This window comes from Branchiostoma floridae, chromosome 17 (assembly GCF_000003815.2).
Source record: "Branchiostoma floridae strain S238N-H82 chromosome 17, Bfl_VNyyK, whole genome shotgun sequence".
NCBI lineage: Eukaryota > Metazoa > Chordata > Leptocardii > Amphioxiformes > Branchiostomatidae > Branchiostoma > Branchiostoma floridae.
The window spans coordinates 1,650,667-1,671,812 of NC_049995.1; the positions used below are offsets into that span (position 1 = coordinate 1,650,667).

The window sequence follows — 21,146 nt, forward strand, 5'->3', positions numbered from 1 at the left end:
GTCCATTTTACCTATGTTTATTTCAATGTTTGAAGTCCTTAGATGTCATATTTCCTCAAAATGAAAGATGAATATGAACTTCAATGATGAAGTGAACGAGAAGTAATTATAGACTCTCCACCTGCCAACAGTGCCAATGCAACCTCAGAGTAGCACATGTCACCTGCCGTGCGCTCGAGCAGCCGTGCTGATGCAACTTCAAGGTAACACCTGTCACCTGCCGTGCGCACGGGCCAGCTGTGCTGATGCAACCTCAGAGTAACACATGTCACCTGCCGTGCGCACGGGCCAGCTGTGCTGATGCAACCTCAGAGTAACACCTGTCACCTGCCGTGTGCACGGGCCAGCTGTGCTGATGCAACTTCCGGGTAACACCTGTCACCTGTGACCTGACCTCAAACAGCAAATAGACCAAGATGGCGCCACCTGATCGTGGGTTAGCGACTGCAGGTCTGTCAGGTTTAGCACGGGGAAGCTTTGGTAGCCTGAGATTCAGCTTTATTACTTTCGCCAAGGTTCAGATTTACGTTGGATCCTATGGTTGAGATCTGGAACAGAAGAACTCGAGATGCTTTAAATGAATGTTTATATTCGGTATAAATGTAGGTGTTGACAAGTGCGATTAACAGCGACACCGATCGACTTTCCTTGACCCTGCAGCGGCACCTGTGGCGTGTGAAAGTTAGGTAAAGGATACATTGTTAGACATAGAAAATGTCATTGATGGCATCATGAGTGAGTTTAAGGGAACGTCAACTAAGATGATATTTCCCTGGCGAGTTTGAAAGTAAGCAGCCGGTGTTGTTTATGTACGTCACAAAGAGAGGTGGGAAAAGGAGCCGCTAATGTAGTAAAACATATGTACAGTTGCACCATCGTGCCGACTTTATCTGAGACTACTACTCTTCTTGCAAAATTATAAAGTGAGATTGTACATATCTAGTAGATAAATAGGTAAAATCAAATAGTACACGAGGTGAGTTGTCTTTTTTTCTATTGCATGTAGAGCGACTTGATTTACTAACGTTACTTATCAAACTGTACTCACTGGAAATGGGAAAAAATAAGCTGCACCCTCCTGTATTGCTCTCCTGACGCCTTCGGATTGTTTTCGGCGTTTTAAGACAAGACTGAGGCAGACATACATACACATAAACGAATAGGCATACACACATGTACATAGCACACTTTTACCTCCTTTACCTTATCGTTTTCCATCAATTCTGAAACCACTTCTGAAACATCTTGAATTGTAATGTCAAAAGTCACGTAGAGATGTCCGAGTTGTAAGATCGATTCTCATAACTTAGATCCCTCCATTTGGAAGATTATGAGGGGGAAACAATTTTCACGGGCGAGCCAGATGTTTCGAAGGGCCATGAGGTCCGTCCTCCTGAAAATCGCAGTATCGTTCCACAATCACTTCTGAAACATCTTCAATCGCAATATCAAGACTCTTGTCGAGATGTCCGATTAACATTGCTATTCAGGATTTGTCAGAATTGAATATTAAACGATACTGCGATTTTAGGTCCCTTTAAAGTTTAAAATAATTGATATTACAGGTAAGCGTTGTCTTTTTATTATGTCAAAAAATACAGACTTGAAGGCATGTTTGGGGCTTCTGGAACACCTTAGACGGATGTGTGGTCAAAGGTCACCACTTTTTGTTAGATGCTACCGCCGGCACGTGTTGCAGTATACTCTCATGGTGCAAGTATTACTCACTATACAAGACGACAGACTAGCTACTTCCCCCTCCTACAGTGACGCTCGTTCATCCACAAGGCTCCATCTATGCGATAACAGACTATAGTTAAGTTAGTTAGACGTACCACGCCGCAAGGCTCAGACAAAACTAGTTTCTACAGCTAGCAAATGGTATGGAGCAAGACGAAGTTCAGGGTCGGGTGTGCATTGAAAACCCCCAAACATATTCTCTCTAGTCCTATTTCTCAATACTACGCGTGTATTTTTACCGCATTTTTTTTACCGCATTTGTTCTTCCGCAAAGCACAATCAATAACTAATTTTTACAAAATGGCCATTACTTTGTCGGGAGACCGCCTGGGAACACCGGATGCTGTAGGCACACCAGAGGGCCATCTTTTGACCCTTTCTCTTAGAAGCGTCTTTAAGTGCGTCATCCGAAAGGCATCTTTCTCCTATGGCCACATCACGTTGAATACACCGGATCTCCATCGTTATCGAAAGTTACGCTACGTGGAGCCGTTCATTACTTGAGAACGTGTTTCCCTGTGACTGTGTTCTCCTGCCTGTAATTCCCTTAGCCTGATGCCAACACATTCGTGCCGCCAGTTTTCCCGATCCACGGTGCTGACTGTGTTTCTCTGTCCCTGGTGCTGACTGTGTTTCCCTGGTGCTGACTGTGTTTCTCTGTCCCTGGTGCTGACTGTGTTTCCCTGGTGCTGACTGTGTTTCCCTGTCCCTGGTGCTGACTGTGTTTCTCTGTCCCTGGTGCTGACTGTGCTTCCCTGTCCCTGGTGCTGACCATGTTCTCTGTCCCTGGTGCTGACTGTGTTTCTATGTCCCTGGTGCTAACTGTGTTTCCCTGTCCCTGGTGCTAACTGTGTTTCCCTGTCCCTGGTGCTGACTGTACTTCCCTGTCCCTGGTGCTGACTGTGTTTCCCTGTCTCTGGTGCTGACTGTGTTTCTATGTCCCTGGTGGGGCCAGTATTTCCCACGATGCTGACCGTGCTTCTCTGTCCCTGGTGCTGACTGTGCTTCTCTGTCCCTAGTGGTGACTGTGTTTCTCTGTCCCTGTTGCTGACTGTGTTTCTCTGTCCCTGGTTTGTTTGTTTGTTTGTTTCTATTTAACCAGGGTTACATATCGCCAATTTAGGCGTTTTTCAAAGTTCCCTGGGGGCAACCCCGAACATACATGCAACATAAAAGCGATATCAAATAACATAAATGGTAACATAGCGAGTACTAACGAAAATTAACAAAAATCAATTTTACAACGTAAGCATAATGTAACTCATAATCATTATCAAAATGAAATAAATGGAGATTTGCATACGAATGTGAACAAAACAAGAAAAGACATGATAGTTTGACGTTTTAGACCATGTGGTGTTCTGTTTGGTATATGGTTTTGAAGGTGGAAATGGATGCTGCTGCCCTTAAGTGTGGAGTTAGTGAGTTCCACAGGGATGCGCCGGAGAACGAGAGAGACTTTTTCTGGTATTGTAGACGTGTTTTAGATAGTTGAAGCCCCCCCCCCCCTGTGTACTGTGCCGGGTGTGGTGTGAGTGTGTTTCAGCAGATGTGGTGAAGAGTTGGGAAATGTGTGTAGGAGACATTCCATTGAGTGCTTTGAACATAAAGACAGCCTTATTTCTCTTGTGATGCTGCGCTACAGGGGTCCAGCCCAGTGTGTTCAGAATAGTCTCTCTTGGAGTGTGGTGGTCGCAACCTAGCACTACCCTGCCCGCCCTGTGTTGCAACTTTTGTAGTTTGTCAATGCCCCCTTCCCTCCCTGGTCCCATACGGTGGTACAATATTGAATGTGTGGGAGGAATAGTGTAGTATAAATTGTCAATAGCGCTTGCCTGTTCAGATATGGCCTTAGGCATTTCATGATGCCGATGATCTTAGACAGCTTCTTGTTAACGTGAAGAAAGTGGTAGTTCCACAGAAGGGCCTTGTCTATTACAACTCCTAAATACTTAAAAGTGTCCACCTGCTCCAGTTCAGTGTAATCTAGAAGGAGCTGTAGTGACTGGTCAGTAGCTTTGGACTTCTGTGACCCAACCAACATTGATTTGCATTTTGAAGGGTTTAAGGATAGTTTGTTGGCGACGAACCAGTGCATGAGGCGGATGCAGTCATTCTGTAGGGGCTCCTGTACTGTCTGTATGCTGCGATGGGAGAAGTACACAATGGTGTCGTCCGCATACATAGCTACTCTACATGACTGTAAACAATTAGGCAGGTCGTTGATATATACAATAAAAAGGAGGGGTCCAAGAATGGACCCATGAGGAACTCCACAAGTCACGCAAGATGTATCAGATAGGAGTTGACACAGGTGCATTGCAGTCTACCTGTGTGACACGACTGTGTTTCTCTGTCCCTGGTGCTGACTGTGTTTCTCTGTCCCTGGTGCTGACTGTGTTTCCCTGTCCCTGACTGTGTAACTCTGGTGCTGACTGTGTTTCTCTGTCCCTGGTGCTGACTGTGTTTCTCTGTCCCTGGTGCTGACTGTGTTTCTCTGTCCCTGGTGCTGACTGTGTTTCCCTGGTGCTGACTGTGTTTCTCTGTCCCTGGTGCTGATTGTGTTTCTCTGTCCCTGGTGCAGAGTGGTTATCATCAAAATTTTTGGGACATTTGGCAGCTGTGTTAAGTTAATCAGACATATATCGTGCAAATTAGGGTCTCAATTGATTATTTGGTGAGGAAAATCAGGAAATAATGCAATAGCCTTTCATTCGTACGGCCTTTGTACTTTGAACGTATAGTGTAGTTTAGGCAGAGAAGATGATCAACTGATGATCTATGTGAATGGAGAACTAATTTCCAATTTATAATACGTCATTCGAAAACATTTGTAATGCGTCACTTGTCACAAGTAATCACTTTTCTCTTAACAGCAATGCCCTACAAACATCCATCGTGTTAAACCATCATTGATAGATACAGCCAAAGAACACGAATACTGAAACACACCACCACCAGCAACAAATGTATATTGATTCATATAAATCGTAGCCCCGTCGCCATGGCAATTCGTTATCATTGCCACACTTATTCTAGAAATTGCAGATATCTGGTCTTATCAGGTATTATCATTTTGATAGTTGCCATTCAAGAGACCAACCCTTTCGAAATGAATGCTGTGGTTTGTAAGTAAAATAAAGAATATCAGATGTAAAGTAACACAAACTACTGTCTTTTAGTGATGTTTAATCATAACCAAACCATGAAAGTCGATATTGTGTTTGATTCCCCTTTGCTATCATGATTATACATGTAACATACACACACGCACAAACAAACACACACTTTAATAACCTTACGTGCTTTTGTTTCTAAAGGTAGTAGGCGGTGCTAAAATGTATGATTTATTCACACTATAAAAACCGGAGATTACTCCGGACGTTGCGAGTGGCATCCGTTACTCTTCTTAAGAAGTAGAATGAACTGGCAGAACAAGTCATTACGAGTACTAAAAAAACGGTTGAACATGTCAAAGTGGCTAACTTATAAAGATCGTATGCAAATGTCACCCATATTGTTTTACCTAAGGTGACATTGCTCCTATGCAATAGCATGAGTGAATACGATTATTATATGTTAGTGACTTTGACATGTTCAACTGGGTTTTCTAGTTAAATGTACTTTAAATGTACCTTAAATATATACTTTTTACAAAATGTACCAGACTTCTAGACTGAGTACTTACAAAATTAGAGTCCTTTCTAATGTTTAATCAATAACTGATGCATTGATTGTTACTTCAAACAGGCAGACATCAATCATATTAGTGAAAAGCCTTATGAAATCCCATTACTACTATACTACAGTAAGTGTTCCATATTATGTAGTTTATATACAGCACACAAACATCACGCAAAAATTAGCCATTCTTGACTCAAACGTCAAATGGTACGTCTACAATATGCAATAGAATGGATCTTTCATGTTCTTGTCTCCGTTCTCTGCGGAAGTTTGTACTTGTTCCTTTTCCTGAGTTTTGAAGTCTGTCCAACTGTCGCGGCTCTTGGTCATCTGGCGTGTATCTTCTTCTATCAGGTCATCAGAGCTCCGCGTGCGTGGGGAAGGTAAGATGGCATTACGTTTGTTTTTCTCCTTTTTCCAGCCTATGTAGTCCTTGAATTGCTTCACCATGAAGTCCACAATCTCGTGGTCGTTTGACTGTTTCTCGATGTTGGCTTTAACGCTCTCGAAGCTGTCCATCAGGATCGCCACAAAGGTGAAGACGAGGATGCAGCTGGACGTCACCACGTACGTGAACCAGATCGCCGGCCCAAGGAACCTGAGAAGAGGTAAGATCAGCATGAGATGAGGTAAGAGATGAGATGACTTAACAAGTTGGAGCATAAAGGAAAAAATGTACAAGTAGTGTTTCACATACTGCATTACTGGATGCTGTCACTTCATAAGCAAATATCAATTCAACATCGTTGCTTCGTGTTTAATATTACAATGAAAAGAAAAGACTTTACCGACAACTCCAAGGGAAACGCTTTACACAATATTCAACATTTGTAACTTTCTATCGTCAATGCACAAGATTTGAATATGATAATGTCATAAAGGCCTTGTGGACAAGATTAAGTCATATTAGCGCCCTGTTTGACGGTATGGCCTTCAAAAAACTTTATGTATTCTTCTCTGTTGAGGAGAGGCATTCACGGCACCACAAAGAAACTATGAAGACAACACTCAATTCTATTTTGAAAATGCACATTTGAACAATGTTAGCCGTCCCTCACCAGTGTCCGTCCCAGAACTCGCTGAAGTCAAACTCTCCCAACTGGATGTTCCACAACGTCTTCAGGCAGGCCAGGAATGTGCCGAAGCTAGCTGACGTGTTTCCGAGGACGAAGAACAAAGCTTGTGCGAACGCCATGATGACAACGATGTAGATCACGATGAAACCCAACACTTTTGGTGCGGCGTGTTTGATAGTGTCACCGATAAGCGACATCCGACGGTTGAAGCGGAGAAGCTTGACAAACTTTGCGATGACGAGAGTGACGATGATGGCGATGACGTACCCGTACACAGCGTCCCAGAACGCCGCTTCACTAGTGGTGGAAGGTAACAAACATATACAGTTCCCTCTGTGAGGAGGCTTGGTCATATTAGAAAGTTAAAGGAGCACACATTCTCAAACAAGAGACAATCAACAGTCTTATAAGACTACAACTAAAGTACAAGCTCCATCAAATAGTGGGGCAGTCATAAAATATTTGCAGCTCCTTATGCTCTGTCTTTTTTTTTACAGGGAAGGCCTGATTTATCTAGAACACGTCGTAAGGCGTGGTCCTAAGTAAAGTAGAGGTTGGCTTAGACAATACTATGCGAACATTTGAAATAGTATATCCTTGAGATCCTTCAGTCCTAGTCATGATACAAAAAGCTTGAAGCAATTAAGCCGCCAACTGGTACAAATATATGAATTGAGTCCACAACCAACCTGTAGTTAACGAATCTGCCGGGGTTGCTCCTGCGATAGGCCGTTATCCTGTCAGTAATGACCATGCGCCACGCGAACAGACAGACGGCACACACAGACAGCCAGGCCACCGCCAACTCCACCCAGTTCCAGAATTCACCGAAATACTTACATTTCTTCTGGCGAAGCTCTTTCACTGAGAAAAGAGAGTAATTTTGTCGTCGGTTTGAAGTGCCCCACACAATGATAAAGATTGATGTTAATTGAACAACGATGATGACATCCGTAAATAGTTTCATCAGGTTGGTAGATCAATCGAACAAAGTCTTCTTCGTTTCACAACCTTCCTTTTTATTCTTCCATAGACGTTTCGGCGACTGTCACCTTCATCAGAACAAAATGAAACATACTAACGTTATCGGTGCGATATGAACTATACAATCAGTGCAATCCGAACTTAACGTATTGTATTGTGACGTAATTACTTGACATAGAATGTTCTCTCATATGATTACTTGACATGAAATGCTGAAGAATACAGAGAAGAAGAAACAAGAAGAAACGTCCAGAAACGTCCAGAGGTATAGTGACACTCCCATACATAAAAGGAGTTACAGAGCCATTCGAGATAATATTCCGACGGCAAGATCACTACAGCAGTAAAACCCAAAACCACCTTGAGGAGACTTTTAGTCTATCGATATCCCAAAGACTTCGAAAAATTAGAAGACGCTGTAAAAACAGATTGTTTGTATATAATTCCATGTAAAAGTTGTAGCAAAGTATATATTGGGGAGACAGGAAGAACATTTGGCACTAGATTAGAAGTACACAGAAAGGAGGCTACAAATGTTGAAGGAAGAAAGTACACTAGGGCACAGAAGAAAGAAGCAGAGAAAGAGGAAACAACTCAGCGGTGACGGACCACATTGCAAGAAATAACTGTGTAATAGATTGGGAGGGGGCAAAGGAAAGAGAGGACAACAAATACACACGTTTGGTCAAGGAAGCCATCTGGATCAGAAAATCTACAGCAGTGATGAATAGAGACGTGCCATGGATCAATGAATACTGTTTTCGCTCTTTTGTTTACGTAGAACGCTATGTGCAATTTTGAAAACAACAACATCAAATTTATTACACGTACGATAGACAGCATAGATCGCACGACTCTGGTTTCAAAGAGATTGTTCCAAAGCCCATACCCTCCGTTGTGCGAAAGGCTACCGACAGAAAAGTTTTCTAGTCGCTATATGTGAGATGCTTTTAGATACAAAATGTATAATTATTCAATTACACACGCGTGCGCGCATGCATGCCATGCACACACACATAAATGGACTCTTAGATAATTACATCTTAATGGCTTTTATGAATATTATGATCTTTAGAAACGGCTCTCTGTTAGTAAATCAAGTGGTATAACGTTTTGTGACGTAACACCAACTAAAAAAACCTTCTGACCTTCCCGGTACAGGTAGAAGAGCAGCATGATGACGTAGAGAATCTCACACGCCATGATGTAGAGCGTGTACTGGGACGTGTAGTTGTACAGGCGTACAGTCTGGATGTCTGCCCGCGGAAACACGCCTCCCGACACGGGCAGCTCAAGGGCGAGTGTCACCACCGAAAACAGGTTGACGTAAGCGTTGTAAATGGTGAACTCGACGAGAACGGTGCGCGTGTTGTCGTCGATCCACATGTTGTTCTTCAAGTCCTGGATAATGGCGACGCTTTCTGCTGGGTTGGTGCTGAGTTCTGCTACATAGCCACCGCCTGCATACAGAGCAAAGCTACCCCAGAATGGGTAGCCTAGGGAAATAATATGTAGCACTTGTAAGTAAAAAAGAATCACTAAAATCCTGTTTAATCATATCTGACCAGTTTACTAGTTAACTTGTAACCTCTTCCAATCATTCCTCCTGTATTGCATCCTCTGCTCAGGGCTTTGAACAGTCGATGTGGGAATGTGTAGAGAACGCTGTACTTTTTGTAAAGTTTCATCTTGTAAAAAAGTATATGTATATGATTACAATGAAATGTTGAAAATAGCATTTCAGTTTTACAATGCATTTGTTCGATCACTCGGCTGAAAAAAATAATACAAAAAAGACAATCCCTACCTATCGTCTCTACATTTTTTTCAGGACCGTAACTGGAAACACAAATATTTTTCCTAACCTAACAGCATAATGAAGACCCTCAGTGGTTACATGTATGTCATGCCTTCTCTGTAATAGTTGGACTTGCTTTTGCTGTTGCTGTTTCACTTCTGGACAGAAATCAGATTACAATTTTGACTTTGATAGAAAATATATGGGTACTCGCTGATATTCATATTGATATTCAACTGAAACAAGAGTCCCATAGTCCTCGGTGAAGTAATACTGGTGTTTGCGGCGTGGCTTGAGTGTTTGATACCCTCTTAACTACAGACTACCGACATGCCAAATGCCAAATGTCAAAAGGATCCTGATTTATAGTTGCAAAGGAACAAATCCAAACGCAAATATCAAAGAAGATTTTTCTCATAGATTATGTAAATGAGGCCCTGATTTGCATCTAAGAATGATCAAATTCATACGAATGCAGCAATGGGATCGTGAGATGCAGTTGCGAACGTACACACATTGCCACCTACAATACTCACATATACACACATGGCCACCTACAATACTCACATATACACACATGGCCACCTACAATACTCCTTCAGGAGGTTACCATCCTTCCCGGAGGTATTACAGAGCTATTGAAAATTGATCAGCCCAGCTGATGTACTGTTACACGTGTAGGCTCGTACCGTTTAGCGCTGAAGATGTCTGATAGACCCAGGGAGATGTTTGGTTGACGACGGCGTTGTTCATAGGACTGGTGTCTTCATTCTCCCAACTATACTCTACGTTACAGTCGTCAAGAACGCCAGCAACTCGGGGGGACATGTTGCACACAGCATCTGCATGTTAAAAACAAAGCGTCATGTAAAACCTGTCCTACTAATTGTTGTAGTTGAGAAGTACGGTCCAACACGCAGTTTTCATGTTGTATGTCGGATATGCATCATTCGGTAGCATTATATCTGGTATGCTTCATGAGTCATAACTCTTTTTCTAAAAGTCAGTGTCAAGGCACATCTATTGAATCTAGTTATGTGGCACTTCTATTCCGACGGACGAACAAGATTGAATCTAGTTATGTGGCACTTCTACGTGGCATTATCTTAATTTCAGCCCGTCAAATCAAATCGTGACATTTATCGTAATAGCCTAAATTCCTTCAGAAAAATGGACACTACACTTTTGAACGCCCATTCCTCCAGCGACTTGTCATCTAAGCCACAACATCTAACAATCTTCAGCCTTCAATTCGATGGTAAATAATCGCAGCTTGGTAGGGTTGTTCTCAGTTTTAACTTGTTTGCAGTTTGTAAATCCGCGCGGCGGACCATCACTTCCGTCCAAGGGTTTAGGCAATGAGTAATGACGACCAACAGGCAACACGCTCAACATGCAAAATATCCATGTGCTGCTCGAGATATAAGGCTCGGCTCCCTAGGCCTAGCACGTGCACGTTAATGTGGGTCACGCTGTAGCTGTGTCACGCTGTAGCTGTCGAAAAGGCCGTAGTATTCCAGTAATGGCCGATAACGACGTCGACACTCTGAACACAATACTTTTTACTTTTTCAGCTGGAGAGCCCGGGAGCCCTGGAAGCACTGCGCTGATGCGCTGATGATTTCAACTAGGCTCCTTGCAGGAGGCGGCGGCAATTATTTTGGGGAGCGATGATTCGCGATTTTCAACTTATGGGCCAGGTTCTTATTACAGGAATATCGTGTTTAAAGGACATTCCCAGTATAACAATCTGGCCCAAAATCGCGAAGAAGCGTTCTCCATCCCCTTAAACTTCTCCATCCCCTTAAACGTCCCAAGACGCCTGCGAAGGCGGCCAGTTCTCGGAGCCTGGTCACCCCCACCAGGTAGTGGACGTGCCCAGCCGTGAAGGCGCTGTTGCTGACGGTGTCGCCGTTGTACCAGGTCTCCGTCAGGCCGGGGATCAGACCCTCCTCCAGCCAGGTCCAGAAGTCATCCAGCTCTCCAATCTGTACATGTACATTCAGGACGAAATGGTCCAAGTTGAACTATTAGGTACACGTATATTGTTGTTGATAGATATTGTTGATAAATATTGTTGCAGATTTCATTGTAGATACTTTGTACACTATCTTTCATCATGCATATATAATAGTTTTTTTTTTTAAATTCCATTTGAATTGTCTCTGTTTTTTTTTCATCAGGGCTAGCCCTTTGTAACAGCCCTTGGCAAAATTATTCCATCATTGTTCTTAAGTTATATATCTACCTATGGTAAACAGTGAGATCCAAAACTACACCTTTCTGGTGTCCTCACCATTTCATTTTTATTTCCTATTGTTACACCTGCACCTGGCACATACATTGTATCTCAATGTGTATATAATGGTTCACACCATACAGAGGTGACAGCGATGGTCACAGTTGCTCTTTTTTGCTCCTTGGAAGATTTTGACCAGAATGCCCCAGCAGTTCTAAAGCAAGCTGCTAGAGGGCCCAAACATACAACACTTCTTCCTTACACCACAAGCTATGTGCCACCAAAAAATTAAGACCATATCATATCCATGTCAAAAGATACAAAAATCCAAGTTCTGTTGCAGTACCAAGGTCACACACCAGGGGATCCAAAATTGACTTTGACCTTCGTCTTCCAAACACATACCCAAATACCAAATATCATTACAATCCATCAACAGGTTCTAAAGTTATGCTGACCACAAATATGTGGAAACACAAACAGACACACACACAGACACACCAAAAACTATACTTCCATTTTTCATGGAGGTAAATATCATCGCAATCACATGTTCTGTTCTGGAGATATAGCACTGGAAACGACCCTTCCACACACTCCCATGCTACTGAAAACTCAAAACACATGTTACAGCTGCTAGCTGTCCCCAAGGAGGTTGAGACAGAGGGAATGAGGCCAGATCACTCCATATCAGGAAAAGGGGTGTAAATATTCTTTTTAAACGAACCACAAAACAACAGCAAACTTCTAATCTACTTAATAGCACAATAGGTCACACACTCTATACCCATAGCAAAGGAAATCGCAATCCATCCAGAGGTTCTAAAGATATAGGTCCGGAATCACAAAGATCCCTACCAGAAACAGTACATGCTTTTTTCAAGCATGTAATAAATATATAGGTACACGTAACCATGTATATGTCAATGCCCTCACATTCTGGAAGGACAAGATTACAAACTATTGAAGCAAAATATATACATCATGTTAGATATGAAGCCAAACCAGGCATGGTATTCGGTATGCAAGTGACTAATGTGTAGACTAATGCTTCAGGTCAAATGTAGTCAAATCATATAGAATCATAACGGTACATTCTGGTAGGAAAAATGGCGTCACGTCAAACTCTGCAGCTCTTACCTCTTCAAAACCATCGTCCTCAGTAGGCGGGGCCAGGAAGATCTCTCTGACGTCATTGTTCTGGTAGAAGGCGGATTCGGACCTGTGGCCGTTAGCAACGGAAACAACGACCCACACGAACAGGAGATAGAAGATAACCTCCACCATCACAGAGTACATCTGACGTTGTTTGGAGCGCAGCTCGCGGGCCGCAGCCAGTTTCTGTGGGTCGGCCAGGGGTGGCTTTGGGCGTTCGATGTTGGCGTCCTGAAATATGGTATAATTTGTACAAGTTCTTGTTCTTGTTCTTGTAATGATACTGGGCAACACCCCTAGTTTGTTGGGGCAAACCACCCAGGGCGTAGTGCTGTTGTGTTATTGGCTGTTCCTCAGAACAGGTTGTCTTTTTCATTGGCTTTCGATGTAACTTATTGACATATCATTATTGACTTATCATGACTAAGTTGCCTGCCGAGTATTTCCATGTACATGAAATATGCCGCAAGGTCTTTACAACTGGTGAACTCAAAGCGAGTACCAAAACGGGTGATAAAATAATGCCAATACCAAATGGTGCAAATTCAAGTTATTCTAATGCTGGTGTTATCTATATGGATCGACATGATACATATTCACTCATACACATTGAAAACAATTATTCCTGACAGATAAGTTCTAGAGATATCAATGGTAGCATTTGCCAATGAATAAACTAAAGAAATGAATATCATTAAGTGTGTTTACGCTAGAAGCTCTGCAGATTTTCAGATTACCTAGTAGTGCTGCGTTTAGATGGCAAGAAAGATTGCGGATTAGATCTACAAATATTTCACATTCCACGCATTCCAGGCGATTGTTTCCACCTACCTGCCCAGCTGACATGTGCAGATATTCTTCATTGTCTCGGAGCCTTGCTGCCACGGCGTCATCGTCCCCGGTGTCTACACTCTGGTCAGGCATGTCAAAACACGTTTAGACAAGGACATACATGTATACATTCATCATTCATAGTATGGGTAGTTTGCGTCGAAAAGTTCATCTTAAGCGGAGCGATTATGTCACCTATGTAGCAGTTCGCACACGTGCTAAGATTTATGTAAACGCTGTTGAAACGGCGTCTATTTTTCTGGCTTGGACATGTATGCCGTATGCCAGGTGGGAGAATTCCCAGGGACCACCTGTACAGTCAACTAACCATCGAGACAAGAGCACGTAGTCGTCCCCACCTGCGGTTCACGGATGTTAAAAGTGACATAAAATAACATACCAAAAACTATACATAACTGCACTATCAAAAAGATACCCTTTGGGCGAAAGTGATTTAGAGTTGAATACCTTAACAATAGCGGCGAGTGCGACAGCCACCACCAGCACTTTGACCGGCTGCAGAACGACGACGTCCAACAGAAAGGACGTGAAAAACGTCAGCAGCCAGGCCTCTGCCTTCCTCTTGCCGTAGCTGTTCCCGTACAGAAGCGTGAAGAAGGCGGAAACCGTGCACACCGCCAGCACCAGGAACCAGCCTTGGGGTCAACACATGCGCGTCAGACCTAATCTCCAAGCAGATTTACCGGCGGCATAAGACATGGTTTCTAATACTAATCTAAAACATAGATTCTAAATCTAGTCTAATACATAAAATAAAGAAAGGCCATTTATCGAATCCCGGCACCACTGTACACATATACGTGCAATTGGGCCGGTCATTCCACACATTCCCGCAGACAGAAAACTATCCGAAACAAAGCTGATCGTGGAGGACGAAATATTGCAATTGGAGAAACTTTGACATCTAATATTGACATTCTTACCTATTCACAGTTAACTAAATGGGATGATGATGACGAGGTAGATGATGGCACTTACCAATATACAGAAACCACCACGGCAGAAGACACTGTTCCTTCTTCTTTCCTGTGCTGCTGGTAACCGACGATGTTGTATCTGTCCGTAGGTAAAAGACATAGATTACGAATGATGACCAGCCTTCGTAGTACTAACACTTTCGCATTACATCGTCCAAAAAAGTGGATGGAGAATTCAAGAATACTGATCATAGCAAATTCACGCTCAACATTTCACGAGTGAAGAAATACTGATATCACATTGGAAAAAAGGGGATTACTCACGGCCTTCACTTTCCAGAAGGTCCCTAAATTCCACCGTATTTAGTCCCACGTCAGGTCCTGCTTCATCGTCTATCCCATCGCCAGGTTCACTGAACTGAATCTCGAAAAACCCATCGGTGTCTTCCCGAGATGAGCACAGGGATGGCCCACGCTGAATGGCTTTGTAGCTTGATGGTATGTGGGACAGTGATGAAGGTTGGCTCTTGCCATTGGATCCAAGACTGGGCTGACCAAAATGCCTCTGCCTTGCCGTGGTCAGAACCTGTCCAGCTGAATGTGGTCTAGGCGGCATGTCAAGGTCAAGTTCGTCGAAGGAGACAGATGTTGAAGCATCACTGGTGCCCTTTGTTTCTTCTCTCTTGGACCTGGTCCCATCCTCCTCATTTCTGTGCGGTGGCTTCAGATGGCATGCTTCTGTTGCCACAGCTGGTTCAATAGCATCAACGACTGCGCTTACAGGTACTCCTTTCTTCTCGTTAACTTCCCATATCCAAAACTCTTTGCACGAACACTTCGTTTTCTCGTGAACGGAATTAAGGCAGTCGATGACTTCTGGAGGCGACATCGTCTTGGTCTGGTTGATGTACCATACAACAAGACAGTGCAGGACCTTGTGCTGCAGGAACCGATTCTGGCGGTGACATGTTTCAATGGCATCATCCGATAGACCAAGATGGCGGGGGAAGACTCTCCACATGATGTCGGCTGTTGGCCGGCCGGCAATGTGAAGGGCTGCCTCATACAGGTAGTCTAGCAGTGCTGTTGATTAATGACAGGATGGTATGAACACTCAATTTCTTTATATCACTAGTTACAGCCATTATCATGGTTTAATGACATTCAGAACTCGTTTTGATAGATTGAAGTTGTTTTTCATCAGAGGAAATTGTGTAAATCGAACATCAATCAGCAATTGTTATGGAAGAACCAACAGCCAAAATCCTTCAGCCTCAATTTTCTTCATAGTTATATAAATCATATAAGAATAGATTAAATGGTTGATGTATGCGGTTTTGTGGTTTACACCCCACCTCCCATCAGTAAGACTCTAGATTAAGTACAATGTTGTATTCCCAAATACCTGGTAGGTCCTCTCTGTCTCCGGCCTTCAGCAGTTCCGACAAGTACCCCTGTCTTGCCCCGTGCGTCAGCGCGGAGCAGAAGTTGGAGAACGCGCCTTCGTCCTGTCGCTCTATCCTCGCCAATAGGAAAGTGTTAACCTTCTCCTCCGTCTCTTTCTGAGACAGAGTTTGAATGGCTTCCTTCTCTAGCGCGGTCAGAGTGTTTCTGGCGACAAGGTGCTCAACAAGCCGGGTTCTCTCAGCGATGATCTCACTTCTGAGGAGAGCCTTGTTCTGTTCCATGATCTGGCGGAATCGTGGCGCTTTGCCTGGAGCTGAAGGCATTTGTTATCAATAGAATGACAATACAACACATCTACGGGATAACTTGACCAAAAAAACAATCGACGTTTCCTAATGGTGTACAGGATGATTGCCAAGTGAAGTAGAGATTGGAGACCTAAAGCCAACAGATCTTTTTCCTTCATCCTGTTCCTGTCTCATTGATTAGGCAAGCAAGTGTGATTATAATGAGCATAATCTATTTCAAGGGATCGTCTTCTGTACCTCAATTATTGATGGATGTGTGCACTTTTTACATATTAGGATTATACATGCAAATCATATGCAAATCAAACCATAATCAACGCATGGTGATGTTCACCTCTAGCTTGCATGATAAAAACCACATCGCTTACGACTTATAGCATTGCCGCATTAAATAGTAATCATTTTCATGTACGCGAAGACCAAACGTTACCTCCGCGTGAATTACAGACCTCTTCCATTGGCTCAAGACTGACAACTTCTATCATGCCTGATTAATTACTAATTCTATCAACTTATAACTGCTTCTGAGCACGTGTTTATACCTTTAAAATGAATTCATTGTTAGATGAAAATTCTATTAACTGAACTGAGCTTCATCTTCAATAATCTCTAAGGCAAGTACCTACAGATAAAACACTGCTCGGGCACCTCGGGAAGACTTTGGTCTCGGATCACCTTCATTTCCTGGCACCTTTTTGCTACCTTTAACTTCGAGCTTCCTGATGATGTCCTCAACCACTCAACCATTCAAATACTAATATCGGAAGTGTGGACAAACAAGACCAGTGACAAACACACTAACACGTCCATCTTCAGTTTTTATAGCTGTATATATAATACCAGTTGAGGACATGGACATTTGGTACCAACTAACAAACGCACCGTCACCACAAACGCATAACCATCCACACCAAAGTGTCTGAGAAAAAGCAGAAGAAAATCCACGACGGGACAAGAATAGGCTGAAAGCGCCTCAGTCTGATAAGATATGCCGGCGTGACTACCAAAGCCCAGAACAAACGCTCAAAAGAAAAGGTTCTTGTACAGAATGTCCAGCACATGGAATGGTTTGCAATAGATAATTGGTCACATTGTATATATATATATAAGCTCAGGTAGTCATTAAGTTATCTTTTATCAAGTGTCAATTTTATGTACATTGTATAGATTGTATCTGTTCCTGTGTATCAAGTTTTTGTCCTGTTATGTTTGTTGACAGGAAGAGTAGCTTCAATGTACTCTATTGTATGCTAATTGTGGATCTTAATAAAGTCAAAGTCAAAGTCAAGTCATATGCTTTTCGGACCAGGAACAGGAGTTCCAGTACTCGGAACAAGTAGGGCCTGGGCTCAGAAATAGTCGAGCGCCGCAGCTGCATGACCCAGTCGACAGTACATGTATGTACAGCCAACACTGACTGCGGACTTCATACGGACAAACTTTCATACCCAAGACCAGGAAAATACCTCGTGACTTACCACGAATATATACTATGTTCACCCAACAACGACGTATATAAACATTCTGGCTTATATTTCTGATTTTGGAAAATGTTAGGACTAGGTATAGTGTTTCCGAGACTAAATTTTAGTCCTTTGATGGTCAGCTATTTTGTCCGATAATGAATGTTATTCAATTTATACTTTTGTACCAATTTCTAAAAAGGAAAACAATCTTACTTTTCTGTTCATCATTCCATTCATCAAGATCTGTCTCCATGTTTGTGATGCCGTCCAGATCCTCCGCCCCCTGGGCTACTTCCTTGGTGTTATCTGCATAGTTCTCTGTTTGGGTTAGGCTTCGGGCTTTGGCAGAGCGAACACGTATCTTCAGCGACGGCAAACTTTTGCATCTTATAACGACCTCATCTGCCGTCTGGACGCTGTTCTGATCACCACACAGAGAGGTTTCTGCTGGCGGCGGGTCTGGCGTGTGCGGGTGAGTTGGCACAGGATTCTGTGTGGGCAGCTCTTGTATCGTCTCCATCTCATCCTCTCCATACACGCTAGAAATGTCGACCTCACTCACCATGAACCGGGAGGAGTATGTGGACATCTGAGCGTCCTCGGTCGCTGCCTTTACTTCACAGACATCATCCATGTGGCTTGTTTCTGCAGCACCTAGGGTAAAAGGAAGCCGAGTTTTTAGCAATGTCCTCGGGCGGATATTAAACTGAATCAATGAATTTTATTGCTCAACAGTCGCACACGGTACAATGTATGGTAACCAATAACAACTACTATGGTAGTACTATGGTAATATTATCGGTAACAGCACAGCCATTTATGAGTGATCTGTTCTCGCATTTGGAATAAAGTAGAATTAACCTATGAGTTATACTGGACACAGTCTCTGAGTGGCTGTTGTGTTACAGTCACGACCGTTTTCAATTTCTAAGTATGTGCACTGATTCCTAGTTTTGTACATGTTATATCGCACTGCGCTTTGAACAATTGGAATAAGTCCTGCTTCCTCTTGCGTAAGCGTAGTTTAAGTGCTTCCTACTCAGTTCAACGTTGTCTAAGTCGGTCAACACTATCACATGACCACTGCTTGCTCTAAACCTACCCTCAATACGTTTTTTCCCGGACGAAATACGTAGAGCTTCCTTCTCAGCCGGGCCCGGACGGACCTTCAAGTTGCGGAATATCTGCACAATGATCAGGTTAATGGGGAGAACAATCAGGGCGGACTGGATACTGATCATGAGCTGAAACAGAAAGCAGAGAAGAATTATGAGTTCCAAATCCCTCACCAGGATCCGTCTTAGTTCAGTATGCATGGATCATAGATTATGACAAAGCCAGTCAATAAACAACAGCCCGACGTCCCAATGATGGTTAGATGTCATCACATGTCAACAGTCACCGAATTGTCTGTACAAGAAAGGACACAAAGATGGAGACACGGATTCGTAACGGACAAATGGATGTCCATCGTACTTAGGACGTCTCAGTGGTCAGATATCAAACACTGATGATTAATCCGACTCTCCCACCCTACAAATAGAATAATGTGACCTCAACTAACGACTCTCTAAAGTATAATCAATAATGATGAATTGGTATTTTTTAAATGCATTATCAGCTTGCAGCACCTGAGCTTCGACGAAAACTATTGGAAATATCAAATCCCCCACAACCCCTCTGAGCCCAATTACGCAAATATTTAAAACCTCAGATGGTACCAGACTGTGTTATCTTAGTTTCATGGAAATCGGTTGATATCACAGAAAACCCCTAATGAAATAAAGAATAAGAAAAAACGTAGCCTCTTTTTTCCATGAAGTGGGCTGACCAGCTACTAGCAATGAAAATGTAATCTTGTAAAAAAAAGATTTTTTAAAGAATGAAGAGGAGGAAATGATGTAACGCAACGATTTAGTTTTATGAAAAAAAAAGCAATCACACAAAATAAAACAAAATATAGTAGACGTTACATACATTGTATAAAATGAGCCACATTAGATTACAAAATCTTTTCTATGAGATATCATTACAGAATGTACTACCTCTGTCCACGTGAAGGTGAATCCTGCCACGTCAAATTGTTCCTCCGTGTTCTGCGCAGCAGAGTCCGCCACGCCGAAGAAGGCGATGTTGACGACCATGGTACAGAGCAGCAGGGCCAGGCAGCAGGACACGCGCTGGACACGCGTGAACAAGCTGCGGACAGGCCGCCCTGCCACGGAGAACCACAGGTGCCCATCTCTGGAGGAAGAAAGAGAACTTGTAAAGAAAGCAGGGTTCACTTCAATGCCTGCTGGAAATTGCGATCAGTGGCAAATAAGCTAATGCTAATATTATTTTCTGTGTAGATTTGATATAAATTTTATAATGAATAAAGTATACGTAATTATAAGTGGAAGTTTGGCATGTATTCTTGCCAATATAGCTACCTTCATCACAGTATGTATGCTATGGGAAAGGCAATGTTACCTTCACCTTTCTTTCTCATTTTTACTAAAAAAAACACCTTAAATCTTTGGACATCCTGTTGGAGAAGACGTAGTAAAAGTCTTTCAGATCGATCTCAGACGCCACGGGAACGTGACGCTCTATCAAACCATCGTCATCGTCTTCGGCCAGCCACCTGGAGCAGGAAGAAGGGGGGGGGGGGTTTAGCATGTCATTTGCCTGGTATCTATTTCAGCTGCATGCCGGGTCTTTTCATCCTCTAACGCCAGCATGTCATTACCGCTTGCACCGACCAAATGAACACTATATGGTAACTATGCGTGGAAATTATCAATACGAAATCAAGCAACATAAACAATGACGACTATAATGAAAACTATCAGGTCATTGTTTACATCCAGACGTACATGAAAACTGATGAACAAGGGAAGTTCACAAACCTGTTGCACATGAAGACATATTTCTGCTCCTGCTGCAGGTCAAACACAGTGATCTGGTCTAGGAACCTGCACCAAAACAGGAAGTACATTTCAAGAGTGTACATTACCAAGTGACGTATGGAACAAACGTTATTTCAGTGCCTTACATTCAGAAAAAATGTATCAAGTGTGCATAGTTATCGTATATTGTATATCATTCTCCAGTACCGATGTACTTGTTTAGGCGTGTTTAAGAAGAGAGAAGAGACACGTAAGCTGCATATAAAGTTGTTGTATAAAATGCGCCTTTTCTCCTAGTTATCATATTTCCCTCAGCACGTGTAGGCAGGAACATGCAAAAATGTCATTACAAGCGGGAAGAACTATGGGAACGAATCTAGAGTCAAAATGCAATCCATGAGTTGCGCACGCGCACATACACACGCAAGCGCTCACGCAAGCGCACGCACGTACACACACACACACACACACACACACACATGCCACATGCCACACATACATGCACACACACGCGCGCGCAAACACAAATGAGGGCACAAATGTTAAAATGTGACTTTCTTTCCTGGTTGTTCATGTGGATGCAAGTACAACAGTTACATCAAACTAGAACGGCCAACATTTGCTCGAGA

General features: G+C 42.9%; 2 protein-coding genes across 2 annotated transcripts in view; both read right to left on the reverse strand.

Moving 5' to 3' along the window:
- Positions 1-4,912: 4,912 nt before the first annotated feature.
- Positions 4,913-10,144, reverse strand: LOC118404475 (polycystin-2-like). Its single transcript, XM_035803550.1, has 5 exons — positions 9,972-10,144; positions 8,633-8,980; positions 7,190-7,364; positions 6,483-6,797; positions 4,913-6,022 (listed from the first exon to the last, which is right to left on the reverse strand). Exons 1-5 carry the CDS (start codon positions 10,108-10,110, stop codon positions 5,638-5,640), a joined length of 1,362 nt encoding a protein of 453 aa, XP_035659443.1. The 5' UTR covers positions 10,111-10,144; the 3' UTR covers positions 4,913-5,637.
- An 862-nt stretch (positions 10,145-11,006) lies between these two features.
- Positions 11,007-21,146, reverse strand: part of LOC118404877 (polycystic kidney disease protein 1-like 2) — a 53,247-nt gene continuing 43,107 nt past the window's right edge. Inside the window, exons 23-34 of the mRNA XM_035804257.1 lie at positions 20,518-20,583; positions 20,136-20,252; positions 19,672-19,870; positions 18,729-18,870; positions 17,840-18,280; positions 15,851-16,165; positions 14,770-15,528; positions 14,507-14,584; positions 13,976-14,163; positions 13,508-13,588; positions 12,662-12,907; positions 11,007-11,270 (exon numbers count right to left, since the gene is read on the reverse strand). Coding sequence (XP_035660150.1) covers positions 11,007-11,270; positions 12,662-12,907; positions 13,508-13,588; positions 13,976-14,163; positions 14,507-14,584; positions 14,770-15,528; positions 15,851-16,165; positions 17,840-18,280; positions 18,729-18,870; positions 19,672-19,870; positions 20,136-20,252; positions 20,518-20,583 — 2,896 coding nt within the window. The remainder of the gene's footprint in view (positions 11,271-12,661; positions 12,908-13,507; positions 13,589-13,975; positions 14,164-14,506; positions 14,585-14,769; positions 15,529-15,850; positions 16,166-17,839; positions 18,281-18,728; positions 18,871-19,671; positions 19,871-20,135; positions 20,253-20,517; positions 20,584-21,146) is intronic.

Excerpts from the sequence above, each read along its gene's own strand:
- LOC118404475 (XM_035803550.1), bottom strand. The coding sequence starts at position 10,110 with ATGTCCCCCCGAGTTGCTGGCGTTCTTGACGACTGTAACGTAGAGTAT. Across the intron at positions 6,798-7,189 it reads GGCAGATTCGTTAACTACAG|TGAAGCGGCGTTCTGGGACG; the intron begins GTTGGTTGTGGA and ends TTCCACCACTAG. Across the intron at positions 6,023-6,482 it reads GAGTTCTGGGACGGACACTG|GTTCCTTGGGCCGGCGATCT; the intron begins GTGAGGGACGGC and ends ACCTCTTCTCAG.